The following is a 23,045-nucleotide window of genomic DNA, read 5'->3' on the forward strand; positions in this document are numbered from 1 at the left end:
CACGCTCTCTCCCTCAATACCATCCCAAATCCACGCTCTCTCCCTCACACCATGCCAAATCCACGCTCTCTCCCTCACACCATCCCAAATCCACGCTCTCTCCCTCAATACATGTCTGGCTGACGTAGCTGAGATCCCTTGTGGCAGAGGGTGAGATCCTAAATCCCTGAGTGCTAGAGCACAGATGGTCTTTAAGAACAAGGTCTTTTCTCTGGCAGCTGGAATTGACGCAGAATCCCCCACAATTTCCTCCTCCACATCACTTTCCCTCATCTCCCCCCGGCAGAGTTTGGAGCCCATGAACAGCCACGTGTCCTGTAAAGCTCCCTGCGTTTATTCCGTTCAGGCTGCTCAGGAAGCAGGACCCAAACCCTTTATCAAGGAAAACAGGACACTGAACTACCCATGCCAGGCCACAAAAGCAATTACAGTTGGGAAAGCTCATGAGCTCATTCCCAAAATCCAAGCCAGGGGTGTTCTTCACACCGGTGCAGTTCCCAGCTGTCCCAAATGAGTTGGGATCCATCTTTTCCCATTCCAAACCTCCAGCTAACACACCCCCAGCAACTTCCAAACCCTGGTCTGCACATCCCTGACCCTGGAAGCACAGCAAGGCCTCACCTATTTCCCCTTCCACTCCAGACAGGTCACACCAAACACAACCACAAGGGTGCAAACCCCCAGGCAGCTCCACCCTGGGACCTTCCCACATGGGTGCTGCCTCCAGGGATGCACGGGAAGCTCATCCCCACCTTGGGATGTGTGGAGAAACCCCAGAGTCCAGTGGGAAGTGCAGATTCCTGCAGTTTGTGCCCACATCGGGAGCACTTGGACAAGCATTTGGACAACTTGTAACTGAACTCCGTTGGGTTTTCCCCACAATTCAGTCTCTCTGGAGCCTCCCAAAAGACTTCTCATTGCACTTGGATTAGAGACTTATTTGGCCTCCGAGGAGGCAGCTCTGGGCCTTCACTGATGCTCAGGTCTCAGAAACATTCCCAGTGTGCAGCCCTTCCACATCCCGGCTGGAGAAACGTTCCCGCATCCTTCCAAAGCTCAGTTCCAGCCCAGTAGTGAGCGTTGCAAACCCAGAAGTTGTTTTGTTTAATATTAAATATAGCCCATTTTGTTAACATGCTTCAGCTTCCAAGACTGAGAGATCACAGGCAAGAGCTGTCCCAGGAAAAGCCTCTTGGGATGAATCCCCTCCCAAACATTTGAACGATGAACAGAAGCAAAGGAATTTATCTGACATGATCTATAATAAGATTTCAATATAACATTCAGCCTACAGCATTTCTAAATATGGCCAAAGATCCCTGGAGTTATTTGGCATTATTTCATCTTCCAAGGATTTTCTTTCACTTATTCTGCTGTGTTTGCATACACAGGATTCCACATCCGTCACGGAGCGAGCCCGGCTGTTGTTCCATGGGCTCTCACTGAGATAAAACAGGTCTCAATCCAAGGTTGGCAGGTGCAGAATTTGGGAGTAATTGTATTTATTTATTAAAAAAAGGCCTTTTGACACCTGCTCAAAACTTGGAGATACAGGGAAAATTTTGAGTGACTCCGTTAAATCAAGGGTTGAAGGAATCCTGGAACCTGCTGGGTTCATTCCCTTCCAATCCCTCTCTCTTCCCAGGACATTGGGATATCTGAGGTAAGGAACCACCTGTCTTCTCAAAGCTCTACAAATCAGAACACGTCACCACAGACTGGCATTCTCATTCCTCTTCCCAAACATCAGAAAAATGCCAAGGGGAAGGAAAAATAGAAAAAAATTCTTCCCTGTGAGGGTTATGAGGCCCTGGCACAGGTTGCCCCATCCCTGGAAGTGTCCAAGGCCAGCCTGGACAGGGCTTGGAGCAACCTAGGATAGTGGAAGGTGTCCCTGGCCATGGCAGGGGGTGGGATGGGATGAGCTTTAAGTCCCTTCCAATCCAACCCCTTCCACAATGACCAAATCTTCCACGACTTCCTCACCTCGGAACAGGAGGTGTCTTCAGGAATACCAGTGTCCTTTGGAGCAGCAGTTCCAGCAGGGAGCAAAGCCCACCCCACCCCACAAGGAACACTCACCATGACGGTGCAGTCCTCGGAGCCGCTGGCGATGACCTGGTCATTGTGGGGACACCAATCGATGTCCAGCACCGGCCCCGTGTGGCCACACACTGTGGGGTAGGACTTGTCAATCCTGCCTGTCTGGAGGGAAGAACGAGAAAGAGAGCTGTGATATCCCGCAGGAAGCTGCTTCCCAACCCTCCGTTTGCTCTTTCATATCTGCAATTCCATGAGATCTGAACTCATGGATCAGCAGGGGAAACAAACCAGCAGCTCTTCTCCAGCATCAACGAGCTGGAAATTCCCTAGGGAGCAAGGAAAGGGTTCAGAGATCCAGCACAGGAGGGCTGTGACCCCACACCTCAGCACCTGCTGCAACACCATCCCTTTGTCCATCCCAACTTTTTGAGAAGAGCAAAGCTCTGGTTTCATCTGTGCTTCCCAACAGCAACAGCTGAAGACAACCAAGGTAAAAGTGTCATTGGAGGGCGTTGCTGGTCACTGGATTTACCAGGTCTCCCTGGTTTCTTAACACAGAAGGATTTTGCTTGGATGGGAAGATGTTAGGATGCAGTTGTGCAGAGGAAAATATTGTTTGGAGGAATAAATGTTGCCAGCATGGACTGTGTCAGCCACACCTGATCCACACCTGCCTCTCCATGGCCAGAGGACCGAGGCCACCAATGCCAGGCTCCCTACAGGGATAACATTTCCAAAAACAATGAGCTAACGAGCCACTTAAACCCGAACTGGGACAAATCCAGTGATTCCAACCCAGCTGATGCTGACACACCAACTTTGCCCCTGGATCTGTGTTTTGCTGAGGAGCCCCTGAAGATCCTGAAGCACCTGATCCCCCCCAACAGCTGATTCCACAAACAAGGAAGAAGGGAAAGGAAAATCACTCTCATCATCCTTCTCTCTCTTGGCCAAGCCTTGCACACAAGGGAAGCAATATCTACAATACTGAGGATGCACAGCAGCAGGGGAAGGAGGAAACTCCTCCACTTCCACAGCCACGTCCCTGGTCCTGCTCCATGGGGTTTTGTTTCCAGGGAATGACCTTTTCATGATGAGTGATGGGAGAAGAGAGACAGCAGGCAGAGGTCTGGGATGGGGTCGTCTTCTTTTGTGTTTAAACATGCAGAAGAAATGGTTGGAATTTCCCTCCTGCCATTGGACAGTAACATTCCCCAACCTTGGAGGTGACATTCCTTAATTTATGCCTCCCACCCTGCTCCATGTGGGAGGCTGCTCCTATTCAAGGCTGATAACCAGAATAATGCTGGACATTGGCTTTTGAGGACAGCTGACCTGGAGCCCTCCACTAACAGCAAAACAAGATATGGATCCCAAAAGATCCCACTATCTCCGAAATGGCCAAATTTAGGCTTCAAAAGGAAAAGAAAGTCTCAGTGATTCAACTGCTTTTGGAATTATTAAAAGGGGAAGAGTTGTGGATGAAGAGCCATAAACCTGCCATTCAAAAATTAAAGCCTGTGTAATCCCTCTTGGATGCCACAATGTGAAACAGGATTTAAAAAATTAATACACCCAACTGCCATGTAGAATTCATCCATTTTAATTTACCTAATTAGAAGGAGAATCATGCAGAGCACACGAACTGCAGAAGGCACATGACAGGCCACAGACAAATACAGGCCTGAACCAAAAAGGAAAAATAGGAATAATAATGTAAAATGTCAGGGACTGCCTGTTCTGGCTCCCTGGCAGGAATCAGTGGGATCCTCCAGGAGGAGCCTCTGGTAATTATTTCCAGACTGCACGAGCACTTATGGGTTCAGTTTTGGGGTTTTACAGTCATTTATGACTGTGGGAAGGGAAAAAAAAAAATCAATTTGAGCAAATTAAAGGCCAAACGTCACCTTTCAGTTTGGATCCCGATGAACCTGCACAGCCTGAGCAGGAGCAGCCAGGAGCCCGTGGCAGCAGTGACACACAGGAGCTGCTTCCCACCACCCACGCCAGAGCTCGCCTCTCAAACCAGGATCCTGCACTTCCCTGAAGAGCAGTGCTTTGAGAATCATGGAATGGGTTGGGTTGGAAGGACCTTAAAGATCATCCAGTGCCACCCCCTGCCATGGGCAGGGACACCTTCCACTAGCCCAGGGTGCTCCAAGCCCTGTCCAACCTGGCCTTGGGCACTTCCAGGGATCCAGGGGCAGCCACAGCTTCTCTGTGAAATCCATTCCAGGGCCTCCCCACCCTCACAGCCAGGAATTTCTTTCCAGTATCCCATCTAAATCTACCCTCTTTTATCTTAAAGCCATTGCCTCATATCCTGTCCCTCCATCCCTTGTCCCAAGTCCCTCTCCAGCTCTCCTGGAGCCCCTTTAGACCCTGGAAGTGGCTCTGAGGTCTCCCTGGAGCTTTCTCTGCTCCAGGTGAACACCCCAGCTCTCCCAGCCTGACTCCAGCCCTCAGAGCATCTCCACAGCTTCCTCTGGACTCTCTCCAGCAGCTCCACATCCTCCCTGAGCTGGGATCCCAGAGCTGGAGGCAGCTCTGCAGGTGGGGTCTCACCTGAATTCCCTGTGCATCACCCACAAACACCCCTCTCTCCCTGCCTGCACCTGGAGAGTGACCCCAAACCCCGTTTCCCACAGGGAACAGACAGGCAGGATGGGGAAAGGAGATGTTATTTAGCAGCAGTGTGGGAGAGGCAGCAACTTCAAGCTTCTTTATCCACAAAGAATTCTCAAACCAAGGAAAAGAGGACAAAGCAGAGCAGGAGATGTCCCACACAGCTGCTCCCTGGGATCTGGCAGAAAAAGACAATCCCAGGGAGATGAAGAGCCCAGGGGCATATCAACATCTTCACCTGGGCATGAAAGGAGAGACCCTGCTGCTCAGCAGGCTCCAGGAATAATCCCAGAATCATTCCAGTTGGGAAAGATCTCCAAGATCATCCAACCTGTGCCCAATCCCCCCGCCTTGGCACCCAGCCCAGAGCCCTGAGTGCAAGGTCCGGTCCTTCCTCAGCCACCTCTGGGGAAGTACAAAAATGAGTATTACACATCAAAACAAGACTAAATAAGGATGTAAAGTTGCTGCTGGAGGCCCCAGTGGGGTGAGCAGGAGCGGCAGCCCTTTGAGAGAAGCTCCTGCCTTGTGGTCAGAGGCACCAAACGGTCTCTGCAGAGCAGAGGAAACCACGGTGTTTTCCTGAGCACGGCCTGAGAGCTCGGCCGCGCTTTTGAAGGTGCCACATCCGCCCCTCGTCACCAACACCTTCAGCAGGGACCCTCCCAAGGCACCGTGGGGACAGCACAGGACAGCCACCCACAGCACCATCACAGGGATGACCCCTCGGGGTGAGGAATGAGCAGCTTTGAACTCAGGTGTGGTATTTTGCCACCTCTCAGCATCACTGTTGCAAATTCCATCCGCCAGATTCCTCCTCCCGGCAGCATTCCGCTGCCTGGAGCAGGGAACCCCAATTCCTGGCATTGTACTGTGCTCAGAAGAGCTTGAAAAATCAGTATTTTAGGGGATTTGCCAAAAGGGAAAAACCAGGAAAGCTGCAGTAGGGTTATAAAAACCCACCAGGCTGCAAAATCACCAAATTCCACGGTTTTGAACGCAATTCCTCTCCAACGCCACCGGAACACCACGAGGTTTGGCAACTTGGTTGCCAGCTGGGTGTGTTTCCATGCTACTCTAATGCTCCCAGGTTTGGGGATTTATTTATTTATTTGTAAAATGTAATCTTTTAATTAGGAGAGGATTTGAAATAAATCTCAAGTGCTGATACACAGCTTAAAATTAACTTCAAGAAATTCAATCCTTCTCATAATCCACTGGGACTGTGGTTCGACACATCCCTGATAACTTTTGAATTTTGGAGTTGTATTTGATAAGATATTGGTTAAAAAGGTGAATTTGAGGATTTTTAATAAAGTTGGTGTTGACTGAACACACATTCAATATTCAAGGGGTGAAGTTGCCTTATTAAGTTAATTTTAAGTGCTTTCATGTATTCCAGATCAGAAAAAAAAAAAAAGTTAAATCATAAGAAATATTAAACCCAGATCAGATGAGAAGAAAAAAAAAAAAGATTAAATCCAAAAGGGATGGATAAGCAACACAAGAAAACTGTTCCTAAAAGTGGGAGTTTTATGAATTAATTTGAGTGTCTTGTGATCGTTTCTCTGCCAGAAAAGGGCATTTGGTGGCAGGAAACAGCTCATGGATTATGGTAAAAATATCAGGGAGAACAGCTGCTTCCCCAGCCCATGGCTGTGCTCCTTGAAATCTCCATTTAAATTAGGGAAGTGGCATCGAGTTGCACAAGTCAAAGCAGCTCCCCCCTCACTCTGCACAAGTTTGAGGAAGGAAATCAGGTCACAACTGCAAAGTTTGAAACCCCAACTGAACTGCTAGAGAAAATACTCCTCTTTTCTTTAAATCATAGATTTTCATTAAAACACTCCTAAGTTTCACCCAAGGAAGTTGAACTTCTGAGCACTGACCCTCCACCTCTGGCTGCAGCAGCTGGGCCTGGAGGAGGCACTAGGGAGAAAACTGGGCTGAAATGGAAGCTCCTGCCCATGCCCAACATCCATCAGTCACCCCACAGCCCAATCCAGGCATCCAGAACAAATCTGGAAGATTAGGAAGTGTTATTCCCAAAAGATACACTGGAAAAGTCAGGCAGTAAGAGACCACTGGGCTCTCCAAGAATTCCCCAGCAATGCTCCCATTCTCCCGGTCACCTTGGCAGCTGCAGGGCTGTGACATCGGATACTGGGGGAAATTTCTTCACTGGAAGGGTGGTCAAGCATGGAACAGACTCCCCAGGGAAGTGGGGGAGTCACCATCCCTGGAAGTGTTAGAACACAGGCAGTTGGGGCATTTTGTGACGTGGTTTAGTGAGAATGGGGGCACTCGGTCAAAGGTTGGACTTGATGAGCTTGGAGGTCTTTTCCAACCTTAATGATTCCATGATTCTATGATTCCATCCCAGGCTGCCACAGAATGGACACATGCTGGCTTTAAAGAGGAAAAAAACCCAACACAAACAGTCCTCACACCCAACCCAACCTGTGAAATCCCATCACTCGGAGCTGGGAGTGCAGCACAGCTCCAGCACTTCCATGGATGTTTGTCCCAGCTTCCACAGGAAAGCTCTAAACACACTCCAGAAATAAATTTCAAAAAGAGAGACCTGTTGCCCAGAAATTCCAATTAAAAAGGGACAGAGTCACTCTTTCATTCCCTCCCCAAAATATGATTTCCAAAGCAGTTCATCCCCCTGCTCCTTCCCAGCTGCAGGAAAACCAATGGGTATCCCAGAAGTTGAGGGTTCTGGATAAAGTGGTAAAACCCCACTGCAGTTCAGAGGATGAGCATCCACCCAGAGAGAGCAGAGCTGCTGGGCAAGGAGACAGGGATCCACAGGGATCATCCCCAAGAGTTGGGAACAGATGATCCAGGGCTCCACCAAGCACAACTTCCATTTTCATTATTGGACAAGTCCTTAAAATTGCAGAGGTATTTGTACAAACCTCTGACTGTAAGACAAGGGATGGAATTTGCTGCTTTTTTCCCTGGAGGAATGAGATCCATTAGCCCCTCTGCTGCCCTCTCTTCCCTACTACATTAGAAGCTGATGATCCATTGGAATCAAGCTGACAGTGATAAATATAAACTTCTTTTTATAGAGAGAAATCCAAGGTGAAATAAAAGGACAGAATCCATCACACTCCCCCTAAAATGGCTGGAAAGGCTTAATAAACCCATCATGGCAAAACCTCCTGATTTTATTTTACACACAGTTCAGAAAAGGATGATTTTCTTTCCCCCAAAATCCTTCCTGGTGGAATAGGAATGGGGAAGAGCTGCTTAACAACTCTCATATGCCATGGATGAACACCAAGGCCTGTCACTTGCAGAACGACATATTCCTTGGAGAAGATCATTCCCGAGGTGTGCACGCCCCCACCCACATGCTAATTGCCTCTCAGGGCACCATCTGATCCCAGATCCTGCAGGAATGTTGCTGGTGTGAAAGGAGTGCAGGAAAATGGAAAAATCTAATAAAAGCTATATCCAAAAGGGACTGAATAAACCTCTGGTAAAGGCCTTACGTAACACAACTCGTGGCTGAATGGATCTTTCTGCATGAACTCAAACAAAAAGGAACATTTGCAGCAGGTTTTTCTGTGCAGATAAAAACTGCAAAGGGTTTTTGAGGAGGGGAAAAAAAAGAAATTTGTCTCCAGTTCTGCTGGAGCACAGACCCAGCACCAGAACCACCCCTGAATCCAGGTGTTTTTCCAAGTCATTCTGCCCAAACTATCAGGAAACCCAGAGAATTTTTATCTGGTACCTCCCCTGTGTACCCAGAGCTTTCCCTGGGATAAGGCTCAGAGAAAACCAATCCTACAACCACAGCCCAGAACAAGCAGGGAAGTTTCCAGTTCTTCCCTGGTGAGCAGAGTTAATACTGATTACCCTGGCTCTTATCACCTACACAGCCCTGATGGAGAGGAATTACAGCTTTTCCAAACTATGTGGCTCATTCCAACAGAGGCCAACCCTCCAGACCGAGCAACCTGTGGGAATTGGATTGTCTGATGCTCAGCGGCTCCTGCCGGAGCATGGGAATAGCGAGTTCCTGGCAAAGCCCCTGCACATGTGCGTGCAAGAAAACAGGAAGTTCAGACAAAGCATTTCCACAGCCAGCAAAGCCGGCTCGGCTGCACCGGCTGCGGCTGCTCCGGGAGCTGCGGGGATGGAAAGGGGATGCAGCCCCTGGGTCTCCCATGCCTCTATCTAGCGAAGGAGGGAGGGGGCCGGAGAGACCCTCAGCAGCACGTGGGGGCTTGGGGCACGGCGGGGACGTGGGTGCACAGGGGATAATTCACACACACACACGGGTTAATGAATCCCGGCGCGCACGGGCCAATTCCCGCGCTCACGGGTTAATTCCCGCGCACTTGCCGCGCCGCGCCCCCGCCCCCGCCAATCAGCGCGGCGGCCGCGAGCGCTGCCATGACCATATTAGGTAAAAAGCCGCGGCCGCCGCAGTGCCGCTGCGGCGGGCGCGGGTGCGCGCGCGCGGAGGGGCGGGGCTTGCGGAGACAGGGGCGGGGCTTCCCCCTCCCTCCGCTGTCCGTCCCCCCCCCACCTCACACCGAGCACATGGGTGCGGGGTCCCGGCGGGTTCATCGCGCCCCAAAAACACCCCCAGACCTCCGACCCAGCGCCGGGAAGGAGCTGGGAGCCGCCTGCCCGGCAGGGAGAAACCCCGGCCATAACAAAACGCTGCAACGGTACCGCAAATTGGCAAGAAAAAGCGCGTTAAAACGAGTAAAATTCCCCCTTTTCTGTGCTCACCCCGCACCGAGGGTCAGCCACATCCCAAATAATTCCCAGTGAGCCGCAAAGCACTGGGTTTGAGCAGCCACGATGTCATGATGGGCTATTTTCCCTGCAGAAATGCAGCAAGTGTATTTTTATGGCCCAATTTTAAAATCAGCCCAAACCCATGGCTGAAAATTGCTTTTTTTTTTTTTTTTTTTTTTACCCCTGAATATAACAACAAGGATTTTGCTGCGGGGAGCTTAATAAGTATCTGTGCTAAACAGGCTCAAAGAGAAATCCAAATGTTATTTAGGGTGTTGAAGTTCTGAAGGAACAATTTCATCAGCCCAGGCTATAAAAATAAATGCGGAACCCAGGAACTGGTTAGAGCAGAGCCAGCAAAGCACTGCATTGCAAAAGAACGTGTCAGGCTGGGGGTGAGGGACACAGCTCCTCCAGCTTCCCATGGAACCTCCTCAGATGTGGATGTTAAATGGCTGTGGAAGGCAGGAATGGAGCTGAGGGCACCAAGGCAGTGATAAATAGAGGGAGAGTGGGAGGAAGAACAGAATGGATGTGAAAATAACGCCAAAGATGGCATTTAAAAATGCAGAAGGCCAGGGCACTCAGAATTAGCAGGAATTTCTGCCAGGGACTGAGAAAACACAGAATCATGGAATCATTAACATTGGAAAAGCCCTCTGAGACCATTGAGTCCAACTGTTCCCCCAGCACTGCCAAGGCCATCATGTCCCCAGCTGCCACATCCATGAGGCTTTTAAATCCCTCTGGGGCTGGGGACTCCATCACTGCCCAGGGCAGCCTGTTCCAATGCCTGACAACCCTTTCCATGGAGAAAATTTCCACAATATCCAATCTAAACCTCCCCTTGCACAGCTTGAGGCCATTCCCTCAGGGTCTGTCCCTTGTTTCCTGGGAGCAGAGCCTGACCCCCACCTGGCTGCCCCCTCCTGTCAGGGAGTTGTGCAGAGCCAGAAGGTTCCCCCTGAGCCTCCTTTTCTCCAGGCTGAGCCCCTTTCCCAGCTCCCTCATCAGATTTGTGCTCCAAACATTGGGATGTAAGAGAGGAAAAGAAGGATGCACATCCCCTGCTGTGGGCATGTGGAATTCCTCATCCAGGGCTGTGCCACCACGCGTGGTCCAGGCAGGAGGAGGACACGTGGCCTGAGGATGAGCCCAAAGCAGGGAAGGGCTGCTCATCAGAGCACCAAACGGAGCTATTTTGGGAGGTTGGGGTTTGGCTTTGCTTAACACGATGGAGAAGTCGCTGCCCCTGCTCTGCCCTGGCCGGGCGGGAAGTTGAGCTGAGCCCTGGGCACTAATTCTGTATTCCACAGGGCAGATCTGGAAGTGGAGCTGGGAAAGCAGCTCAGGGCTGATGACAGACTGAGGACAACTTAACCACAGCTTAAGAGAGGAGCTGGAGGGTCACAGAGGAAAGAATGTTGCAAAAAAAGGCTTTTGATCACAAGAATTTGCTGGTTAAGCATCAGAAAGGGATGAGACAAATCTCCTCCAGAAGATGGATGTGACATTTCCATGTAGGACCAGAGGCAACAGGAATGCCCTTCCTGGAACCAGCTCATTCCTTCACATGCCTCCAATGTGGGGCTGCAAGGAGCAGTTGGGCTCAGGTGCATTCCTGAATGAATTCTGCAAGGAGCAGTTGGATTCAGATGATTCCTGAATTAATTCTGCAAGGAGCAGTTGGATTCAGGTGGTTCCTGAGCAAAGTGACAAAAAAAAAATAGTTGAATCCCTGACAGTAGAAAAACCTGACTTGATCATAAAGAGGCTTCTAAAATACGATTCCATGTGGAAAGTTCTGCCAGAATTGGCTCAGATGAGTCAAGCAAACAGCTTGTTTGTTGTGTTTAATGTACAGGAAGCATCAGACTGATTACAGACATTAAACACATTCATACACGGCACCACCGAGCAGCGTTTGTCACCACAGCTGACACTTCCCAGCCTTCAGTATTCCCAGAGAAACTCCGGGATGACAGCACAGCCGAGCAGGTGACTCAAGAAATATTCCAGCAGCACTTACCTTGTGCAGAGGCAGCACCAGGAAGGCTCCCCCACCGCTGGCATCCACGATGATGGCCACGAAGCGGGGGTTGACGGCGCAGAAGGAGCTGTCCCAGGTGACGCGGGACACGCGGATGTCATCGTAGCACTGGTCGTTCTTCACCGCCTGGCCGAAGACGTGCCGGAATTTGCTCTGTCGTACCACCCGCCTCATCGTGTCTGCACAGGGATGCAAAAGGAGGGGGTCAGTTCAAGGGGAAGGATGTCCTGCTTGTCCAGAAGATTCTTGGACAAGGATCTACAACACTGGATCTTCGCATCAGCTCCATCGCCCCGCTTCCAGCAACGCGGGAACACGGGGTCGCTCGCTGTTGGTAGAATCGTGGAATGGCTTGGGTTGGAAGGGACAGGATCCCAGAATGGTTGGGGGTGGGAAGGGATCTCTGGAGATCAGCCAGTCCAACGCCCTGCCAAGGCTGCTCACCCAGAGCAGGTGACACAGGAATGCATCCAGGTGGGTTTGGGATGTCTCCAAAGAGGGAGACTCCACGCCCTCCCTGGGCAGTTCCAGTGCTCGGCCACTCTCCATGGAAAGAGGTGGAATTCCATGTGGTTTAGTTTATGGCCATTGCTCCTCATCCTATTGTTGGGCACTGCTGGAAAGAGTCTGGCACCATCCTCTTGGCACCAAAGACCTTAAAGCTCATCCTATTCCACCCCCAGCATGGGCAGAGATACCTCCCACTATCCCAGATTGTTCCAAGCCCCATCCAACCTGGCCTCGGACACTTCCAGGGATCCTCCACCTTAAGACCTGGCAAATTCTCAGCCAGCTTTGCCTTTTCCTTCTTTTATTAACTAAAATTTCAGGTAATTTTACATCCAACCCAACCCAACTGCATTTCCAGGGGGCTTTTACAGAATTTGCCAATTAAGCATTAATTTCCCCACTGTAAATGTGTTCCCTGACTGCAGTAAAGGAAGTTCCTAATCCCAAAAGCAGTTTTTAGACAAGTCTCCACATATTTTCAGGGATAAATCTAGTCTTGGATTGAACTTGTTTACTTTCAAGTCAGACAGGGTCCAGAAGATGTAAATAAAAATGCAAGCTCTCAAAATCCGGTGTTCCTGTGAAGTGGTTCCACATGTTCCCTAGCTTCCAGTTCTTTCTTCTAACTCCAAAATCTCCCTAAAAAAAAAATGAGTTTCCTAGGCAGAAAGAAGTAATGGAAACAAGTTAATGACTCCAATTAACTTGGTGTGTCTGTAGCATTTCTTGAGAAAAATTATTTTCAAGAATGCTGGAGTTAGAATAGAGGGAAAGGGAATCGGTGTGGAAAATTCCAGTACCTGGGAGAAGACACAGGCACAACACCAGCCTTGGACTGTGGATACAACCTACGGAGCCCTTGCATCTGGGAAGGGCTTTTCCCATCTCAGAGAAGAGGGAACAAAAGAAGAGCCTCCATACAGCATCTTGCTTTTACATATGGGAAAAAATATTTCTGTCCCAGTCTCTAGGGAAAGCAAAAAAAAAAGGGAAAAAATAAAAATAAGCAGAGTCCACCTCCTATCTCGCCTCTCAGAAGGTCCCCAAACATATGGAGAGGCTGGGAAAAACTGCGCAGCTCCTGGAGCTCCTCGCTCCAGCACGATGCTCCGGAGTGAGAGACTGGGAATGTGGCTGCATCCCGAATCCCTGCTCCCAGGCTGTCTGCTGCAAACTGTGATGAAAGCTCAGAGGGCTGTCTGTGACTGCAAAGGCTTCGCAGGGAAGCGCCGAGCGTTGATGGGTGTTTTGTAGTCTGGGAGGTTAAATAAAAAATTAACAGCGACAAAAAGCGGGATAACTGCAGGGAAGCGCTCATCAGAGCCGGGAAATGCCACGGAATGTGTTTGAAGAGGAGAAAAATGTTCCAATTAACGAAACAGACAGCTCTGCAGTGAAACTGGTTCTGCAGAGATAAGGGAGAAGAAGCAGAGGATTTGTTTTCCACCAGAGCCCATTTGGGAACTGGCACTGGTCACTTCCATGGTGGCTCAGCTGCTGGGACAGGGATGTACCAGTGCCACTGGAGCCACCAGTGTGCCCAGTCCACACCAATTTGGGGTCAGTTTTGTGATGGGGATGCCTGTCCCAGGTGTGGAGTGGAGGCCACTGAACACCTTCACGCTGACCTGAGCTCCACACACTGGTGACACAGAGCCAAGGGCTCCACAGTCATTCCCAGCCACGGAGAGCAGGTGGGGGTTCCCCACAGTACCTTTTCCATACTGATATTTTAAGGATAATTAAGAATGTTTAAGAAAAACCAGGTCTTAAATGCAAAATTTTTGGAAGAACTGGAGTGTTTGATATATCCACGGAAAAAAAGCTATATGGAAGTTGTTAATGATTTCTGTCCCATTAAAGCCGAACTTAGGCTCCCCCCCTACTTCCATCAGTCACTGGAATTGTGTAATGCACTTTCTGCCAACTGTTTCCCTCAGAGCACAAATCAAAGGCCTGTTCCACGCTGGACACACCCCGGAACATCGGAGTGCGATGGGAAGTCGTAAACCAGGAGCTGCTCTCCAGCTCCAGCCAGCAGGTGAGAGCACTAAATAAAATCATGGAATGGTTTGGGCAGGAAGGGACCTTAAAACTCATCCAGTTCCACCCCCTGCCATGGGCAGGAACACCTTCCACTAGTCCTATCCAACCTGGCCTTGGACACTTCAGGCACGATCCCAGCCTCACCAAATCATGCCCAAAGAAAAGGTGAATTTCAACTCCAAGATGCCCAAATGACAAGAAATGCTTAAGTCTCAGGGTTCAGTTAAGACACATCAGAAAAAATGCAGTTCCACACCCAGTTACTGATTTGTGTCAACTCATTCCAAGCCCTGTCACACGCTTCCATCCCGAGGGCTCCTCCCAGAACCGTGAGGGCTTGGCTGAACCTCTGAGAGTCCATGGCCAGGGCTGGCAGTGAGACCATGCAAGAGCAGCATCACCCCCATCTTCCCTCCTTTCTGCCATTCCCCAGGCCACCCCCAGGACATTGGGAATGTTCTCCCAAGCCCAACGTGCCACGACACCACCGGAACTCACACCCAGCTCAGCCCTCTCCCACCTTACTCATCATCCGCCCACTCGACTCATCCAGGAGCAGGGAAAAGGCTCCTGCTTTGTGCACGGTGGATTTCCAGGAGTGTTCACCCCTTGGCAACATTCCCACCCTGCTGTGAATCCAGATTAAAATCAGATTGTTGGGAAGAAGGTAAAGCGAAGGTTTGAACTTGTCATGCTGAGCAAGAACAGCAAATTGCCTGGAATCACATCCCACAGAGCCAGGGGTCTGGGAATGTGGCTGCTCCAATGCTGGGAATTCAGCCTTGTGATGCTTTCAAAGGATTATTTGTGGATAATTGTATCTCTTCTTCACTTGATCAATAGCAGAACAGCAGGAAAAGATGTTCATTTCAAATATCAGATCCTGGGGATCTGTCACCCCTTCCACATTCACGGAAGAGAAACTCCCTTTATCCCACTGTGAAACCCTACTACTTTATTTCCCTCATTTTCACCGTTTGATGCAAAGGGTAATCATTTGGTTTTCTATAAATGACTTTTAAAAAATGTAAGGAGTTCAGGAGCATCCAAAAATATCCTTATTTGTTCCAAAGGGATGTGCTGGAACACACCTTCCCTGCCCTCTTCCCCACCTACAGCTCGTCATCCTTAGCAGGAACTCTCTGATGCACACATGGTGAGCAGCCCCCAAGTGCTCATTTCCATAGCAAAGGGAGTGATTCTTGGCGTTGGATCAGAGCCATTTTGATCTGGCTGCTCTCCAAGGAGAAGGAGGGGGGAATGTGCTGCCTGTGGTTGGAAGGAGCAGCGGCTGCAGCTCTTTCAGCTCACCAGGGAGAGCAGGTGAAAAACCCAACGGGGGGAGCTGGAGCCTGAGCACCCCAAAAGAGTCTCCTGTCCCTGGCACACACTGTCCTTAAATGGGAAGAGAGTTTAACATTCTCCTCTTTGCTTCTCAATCCCCTTCCTTCTCCTCTTCCTCCTCATCCATCTCCAAGAAAATCCACAGCTCAATTTGGCTGCCACAGGTTCTCCCAGCAGACTCACGGGCAGGAGCTCCAGGCTTGGCCAATTCATGGAACGGTTTGGTTTGGAAGGAACCTGAAAGCTCCTCCAGTTCCACCCCCTGCCATGGGCAGGGACACCTCCCAACCCAGCCTTGGGCACTTCCAGGGATCCAGGGGCAGCCACAGCTTCTCTGGGCAACCTCTGCCAGGGCCTCATCACCCTCACAGCCAGGAATTTCTTTCCAATATCCCATCTAAATCTACCCTCTTTTATCTTAAAGCCATTCCCCCTTGTCCTGTCACTCCATCCTTTATCCAAAGTCCCTCTCCAGCTCCTCTGGAGCCCCTTTAGGCAGTGAAAGGGGCTCTGAGCTCTCCCTGGAGCTTTCTCTGCTCCAGGTGAACACCCCCAGCTCTCCCAGCCTGGCTCCAGAGCAGAGGGGCTCCAGCCCTCGGAGCAGCTCCGTGGCTTCCTCTGGACTGGCTCTAACAGGTCCATGTCTTTTTTGTGCCACTTTTAGGATTATCAGGTGAGACACCAACACCTGAGATGATTCACCCCAAGGAAAGGCTGATTCAGCCTCTATCACACTTGCAAAAGGATCACCTGGGCGGTTCAGGGAACCTTGGGAAATAACTTTGGAAATACCCAAGTGGGTAAGGAAGTGTATCCATGGCTAACGGGGCTGTGCTGGGGATTTTCTCTTAGGAAGTGGACTTGGAACAAGAGCTTTAAAAAAAGAAATGAATCAGATTATTATCTATGCCCTTAAACCTTGCCTGAGGAACCATCTCCATCCACTTGCTAGACAGAAGCTATTTTTGAGGGGTAAAGCACAAATTTAGAGGATTTAAAACCTCCTGACTGGGAGCTGAAAGGCTTTTAAATTTTGCCAGAGCTACAACCCTCAGCAAAATTAAAACAGAAGTGTTGGACACCCTGCAAAGGCCTCCACAATAGAAGTGCTGACAGATCTACGGCTGCTGAGGTCCTGCATCCCGCTCGGCCACACACGGCATCTTGGTGGGGACAGAGGAACGAGCCTTCAAATCTCTTATTTATTCCCTTCCTGAGTGACTTCCAGCTGAATTTTACCAAAACTTTGGGTTCATCTCCCAGTCTGTGCCCTCTGAACAGCCCAGCCCTTGTGGCAGCTTTTTAAAGGACCTTGGAAAGGCCAGCCGCGCTCGCACAGGGATACTTTTCATTCCACTCCTTTCTGATCTCCCATCACGATGTGTCACAAGAGCTACCATGAGTTTGCCCATTTTCCTGTTTATAAAGGATTTATCTGTCTCAAGAATCCAACAGATGGATTTCTGTGGCTTTGGAGGGTTTGCAGCCTTGCTTATGCAAGAGGAAATGCATCCTGCTAGGGAACACTTACAGGAAAACCCCCCACTAATGGCAAAATCCTGCTCAGCCCATGTGATTGTGATCCCTTCTGGAAAGGGAGGCATTGGAATAAAAGGCCAGTTGAAGTCAGACAGCCGGAGGCTACTGTTAAGGGGGGGTGAGGAGATACAAATCCAGTGGATAGGGAGAACAGCATTTATAAAAGGTTGGTACTTGGCACTGGAAGGGCTCTTCCTTAAGTGGAAAAAGTCAAGTTGCAGCTGTTGGTGGTGAATCCCCAAACTCCCAGTCTGAGCCTTGCTGAGGAGCTTTGGAATAAAGGTCCAGTCTCAATGATTAAAAAATGAGAAGCAGATTAAAAAAAATAAAAATCAAGAGGTCAGTGGTTGGACTTGATGATCTTAAAGGTCTTTTCCAGCCTCGGTAATTCAATGGTTCAATGCACCACCACCAATTACAAATGATGTTATGGGATGGATGGGGTGCTGGGGTCAGCAGGGACAGGCGATGGTCCCGTTGGTGAAACTGCAACATGGGAAAGCCCAGAGGATTCCCAAGTACCAACTGTGAGGCCCAAGGTCTTCCTGAACACCTGGGCTGAGCCACTTGGGCCTCATCTGCCAAACCAGTGAGTGCTCAGAGCTGGTTTTATACAAAAATATAGGAAGTATGTTATGAGCATAAACCCAAACCAGGCCATGAATGTTCCAACCTGCCCCTGGCATGGAGAGAACACCCTCCCTGGGAGCAGGGCTGAGCCACATCTGCGGAACAGTTGGCCATCGTGGAGATAAGCAGCGGAGAAAAGCCCACAAGGAATCTGCTAATTCACTCCTTGGAGCACTTTGAACATCCTGTGGAAGATAAGGTACAGAGCCACACATGGAAGGGAGAACAGAGGCATTCAGAGGGTTTGGAGCCATTAAAACACCACCATCCCTTTGTGTTTCCTGCTCCTCGCAGCAAGGACGGCTCCGTGCCACTGCTGTGGGCCCAAGGGAGCAGGGACTGAGCCAGCAGCTGCACCCCACTGAGAAAGGGCACAGAGACCTCCAGGTTATTTCCTAATCACTCCCTTCTGGCATTTCTTCACTCCAGAGCCTTGGTTGTGCAAGCTCCAGGGTTCTCGGTGACCCAGGGCCATGCACAGCCACAGGGCCAGGGACACACACTGCCCTGGGCTCAGTCCAGCTGCACATCTATTGCAGGGAAATATTGCCACCACTGTCACCGGTACGTCACCAGCAAGGCTGGAGGAGTGTAGTGGTTTGGTCAGTATCACAGAATCCCAGAATGGTTTGGGTTGGAAGGGGCATTAAAGCCATGGGCAGGGACACCTTCCACCACCCCAGGTTGCTCCAAGCCCTGTCCAACCTGGCCTTGGATATTTCCAGGGATGGGGCAGCCACAGCTTCTCTGGGCACCCTGAACCTCCCTACCCTCACAGGGAAGAAATTTCTCCTAATACCTCATCTAAACCTACCCTCGTTCAGTTTGAACCCATTCCCCCTTGTCCTGTCACTACATGTTCTTGGAAAACTTCATCTCCCTCTCCAAGTACCCATGGAATCAAAGAACTCAGTCTCGTGATGTGAAGTCTTGCAAGATTTGGGCAAGAAAGGAAGTGGGGGAAAAAATGTCACGTGGCCACAAAAAGTTCAGCTTACCCCACAACTTCACACGAAAGCTCAGCAGAAAAAGGGAACAGCCACGAATGCCTTGATGCAGTTTCTGTGCTTTTAAACACAACACTATTCCCTCTGTGTATCCTTTTTCCAATCAATCCAGATCCAGTCCATTGCTGACAGAACTGTTGTTTTCAGCCATTCAGAGTTATTTAAAACAAAGGTGAACACTACTACAGATGGTCACAATTCCAAAACACATCATATTTGTGTGCAGATTATTTTGAGTCTTCGGTTACTTGAGCCTAGGTTGAGCAAGACACTGCCATCTGATTTCACTTCATTTTAAAGACAAAAAGCTGGAATATGAACTTAACACTGAAATTTCCAGCTGTTCTACCACTGGCAAGATTCTATTTTGGGATGGGAACCTAAACCACAAACTACCAGGGAATTTGATTATATCTCAACTGGGGAGCCCAGCACATTCAAAAACGTAACACAACCCAAACTTTGAATAAGCTGAAATTTCTGTCCTGGACAAAGCGCAAGGTGTTGGCTGCAACCTGCGAAACACTTGATACAACTCGGGATTTCAGAGCTGTAACCTCAAATGATCGTATGAAAACCTTTAGAATATGAAGAACTCTAAGTCAGAAGTGCCTGTAGAGCTCAAATCTGCCAGGATCACCCAGAAGGACTTGTTATTTCCTGAGGGTTTACCTGTGTGTGCTCGCCTCACATCTCCCCCCGGGGCTATTTTCACTTCAAGATTTCCAGGGATACAATTCATCTTCTTGGGGAATCACCTGGTTGTGGAAGGTGTCCCGGCCCGTGGCAGGGAGGTGGAATGAGATGAGCTTGAAGCTCCCTTCCAAGCCAAACCCTTCTGGGATGATCTTACCACTCCCACACTCTGTCACTGTATCTCCACATCCAGCATTACATCATTGACCATAATTTGCAGTGACAAAAGGACGCCACAGTTAAAGTCATTACCCCGGACTGAGAGCGTTGTCTGGCTTCATTTAATCTGTGTCATCTACCAGAAAGGCAGAGCAATGAATGCACACAAAAATCATTACACAAAATAATTCAGCAGGAGCCATAGCGGGATAGGTAACCAGCAAAGGGAGACACCAGCAGGAACGGGAGTTCTCCTGCACTGGAGCAGCAGCCTCCAAACAACCTCTTCTTTTGGGTTTATTTTCTTTTAGAGCATCTTCTGTCAGCTGGAACTAAAGCTGCCCCACCTCACAGGTGGTGGGGGATGTTACCACAGGCTGGGCAAAAAAGGATATTAAAATGAAAAGAGGAGGGCAAAGTGACGATAAAAATAAAGGGTTGAAACTCAGGACAAAACCTCATAAAGGCAAGTGACGTACAAAATACAGGGCTAAGATTGCAGGGATTGAACATTCCAGGTGCCTCAGTGCATTCAAATCCAGGTTGGAGCATGGAAGGTGTCCCTGCACATGGTGGGGGGTGGAATGAGGTGAGCTTTAAGGTCCCTTCCAACCCAACCCATTCTGGGATTCTGTGATCCCTGCATTTCAGCTTCCACTTTTGCTGCCAGCAGAGAGAGTTCCACAGTGGTTGGACACCACGGAAGCTTTTTACTGGATAAGGAAAGGGAAACCTCCCACACACTCCCACCTCCGACACCGCTGTTCCAGCAGCCGACCACAGAAGGCTGTGGCCTTTCACATGATCCCCTCCAAAAATCCTTCCTTTTCTTTTCCACTGGAATAAACACATCAGAGAAGCTTCTTTGCGCACTGTATCCCATCCACTGCCAAGAGACAGAGCACTATCCTGAACAACAGCCCTGGGAGCTGCAGCCAGAGACATCACAGCAGCCCCAGGGAAGCTCCTGACACCCATCCGAGCAGCCATGGGGAGGAGGGAAGAACAGGACTCCAGACCACGCCGTGATCCCAAGGGAAACACGAGCAGGAGCGCACGGCTCTCCCAGGATTCCAGCTAAGGAAAGTCAGTGATAAAATGCTTCTCCCCAGCACTGACCTAGTTCTTTTATCAAAGCTATCAGGGAAGTAGCAATCTGGTCAGAGCTGCTGCCCCAACCCGCTGGATTCCTCTCTCGCTTGAGGGTTACATGCTAGCGTTTTCCAGGCTATATTCCTGAGATACATTGGAAGCTTTTCTTTAAAGGTTGGTAGCTAGGAACAGAAAGAGCTGTTCCCCAGCACAGCTTCATTAAATTCTCACCAAATCACCACCAGATCCCAGCATTCCCAACCAACCAAGCACCTTTCTCCAACAGAGTGCTCACAGCAGAAAAATGCTGTATTTTCATCTCTCTTTTCTCCTACAGCTCAAAGCAATCAAATCTACCTAAATGAAATAATTTATTTCATGAGTTTCTATGTGTGTCATAGAGGAGCTCACCAGTAGCACTAGACCTGACACTCAGCCCCTACCCAGGACTTATCTGTCCTCTCTGATGGTGGATTTAAGAAGTCAAGCAGACAGCAGCTCCCAGGTGCTGGGAGCCTAAAGAACACCACCTGCAGGATTTCCCATTCTGCTGGAGTCAAGAAGAGGTGCAGACATGAAGGGAACTCAATTAACAGGGTGTTTTCTAAGCACAGTTCCTGGTAAACTCCAGTGGGCATTACTGGAAACATTACCCTGCTTCTCCTCTCTCACTTAATTGGATCATTCCTTAAAACATGACCAGAAGATTTAGTGAAAGTAGAAATCCCCAAATGGTTTGGATTGGAAGAGACCTCCAGTTCTTCCCCTACCACGGGCAGGGACACCTTCCACTATCCCAGACTGCTCCATGTCCCATCCAACCTGACCTTGGGGACACTTCCAGGGATGGGGCAGCCACAGCTTCTCTGGGAAACCTCTGCCAGGGCTTCACCACCCTCACAGCCAAGAATTCCAATATCCCATCTAACCCTGCCCTCTAGCAGTGGGAAGTCATTCCCTCTTGTCCTGCCACTCCATCCTTTGTCTGAAGTCCCTCTCCAGCTCTCCTGGAGCTGCTTTAGGCACTGGAAGGGGCTCTAAGGTCTCCCTGGAGCCTTCTCTTCTCCAGGTGAACATCCCCAGCTCTCCCAGCCTGGTTCCATGGCACAGGGGGCTCCCACCCAATCCCCAAAGGAATTGAGAAGCTGTTTTCTATTCCTCAATTACAACATCCCATGGCATCCGTAGGTAGAAACTCTGAACATTAAAGGTGTTTTAAGAGATAAACAGTCTCACAGATAAAAGGTTGCAGGTCCCAGTTCTCCCAGAGCACTGCACCATCAGAGAACCAGGACCTGCAGAATCCTCTGCTCCAAACATCAATTTAACTGGGACACAAATTCCTCCCAACTCCAGAATAAGGCAAAAACAACAGATCAGCACAACCAAGGCTCCCAAAGAGCCCGGCCAAGAGTGAGTCAGACTGACCAAGTGAGGAGCAGCATTCTCCACATGACCCGGCCTGACCACAGCGGCTCCAAGCTCTGCGGGACCGAGCACAACTCCCAGACTTGCTGGGAGCCTGCGGAGAAGCCGGAGCTGCCTTGGGGAATGTGACTTCGGGAGCAGCAGGATGGCCAAGTGCAATGGCAGCACCTCGTGGACCAACACCACAGTCACACATCTCCTGCTGTAACAGGGCTGGAGACCTGGAGAACATCTCAGGTACACTGGAGGTACAGCACAGAGCAGCGTGGTCCATCACACTGGAATTTTGAGTGGACACACTCAAAAAGTGACGATGAGCTTGGCTGGCACATCCTGAGTAACACCTTCCTCCACTTCTCAACAACACCCACCCAACAGGTGAGGCACCCACACTGAACTGCTTTTAATGTTCTCAAAGTAACCCCAACAATGGTTAATTGTCAAAGACAAGACAACATCCTCACCCCAGGACGTGGAAGGTTTGGGCCGGACAACGCAAACATCTCGGATTTTAATGCAGTACAAACAAGCTGCAAAATGAATCTCAGTGCTCCCAGTTGGAACTGGCGTGTGTTCCTCCACATTTCCATTTGCTGTCCTGCCAGCTCTTCTGGCCAAGCAGCCTATAATTCCAAGAGCACCATTGTCATTCCGGCCCGTTTCCGTAACGTGCAATTTGAAATCAGGGCTGGGGGAGGGAGGATGGGGCCGGAGGAGGCTGAAACTTAAATCCAGATAGTTTAATCTGCTGACTTGATTTTAAATCCCTGTCTCATGGTGCCAATTACAGCCCCCCAAACATCTGTTTCAGCAGAGGCTTCCAAGTTCACATTTCCTCTGTCCTACAGATGTTCTTTGTCACTGACCTGTCGTGGGACAACACTGAGAGGGCACAACCTGGTGTCAAACCACGAGGGTGACACAAAGCACCTTTCTCACCTCCCTGGGCAGGCAAGAAACCCAGAATTAACTTAGGGAAGTAGATTTAGTCTATTTAAGAGCTTTAATAAACATTCTATGCTGTGAAGACAGATTTCAGATCCAAGAAGGGAAAACATCTTCCTACCCCTGTCCTTGACACCTCCACAGCACCACCTCCACCTCTGAGC

At 49.7% G+C, this 23,045-nt stretch overlaps 1 protein-coding gene across 1 annotated transcript in view; it reads right to left on the reverse strand.

The window, feature by feature from the left end:
- Nucleotides 1-1,871: 1,871 nt before the first annotated feature.
- Nucleotides 1,872-23,045, reverse strand: part of LOC121672419 — a gene marked incomplete at its 3' end in the record, with an annotated part of 35,435 nt that continues 14,261 nt past the window's right edge. The window contains exons 2-3 of the mRNA XM_042045061.1: nucleotides 11,465-11,664; nucleotides 1,872-2,205 (exon numbers count right to left, since the gene is read on the reverse strand). Of these exons, the coding sequence (XP_041900995.1) occupies nucleotides 1,872-2,205; nucleotides 11,465-11,664 (534 nt within the window). The remainder of the gene's footprint in view (nucleotides 2,206-11,464; nucleotides 11,665-23,045) is intronic.

The sequence above is a fragment of the Corvus kubaryi genome, unplaced genomic scaffold (genome assembly GCF_017639235.1).
Source record: "Corvus kubaryi isolate FWS band 111438036 unplaced genomic scaffold, C.kubaryi_AGA036_p1.0 62000, whole genome shotgun sequence".
Classification (NCBI taxonomy): Eukaryota; Metazoa; Chordata; class Aves; order Passeriformes; family Corvidae; genus Corvus; species Corvus kubaryi.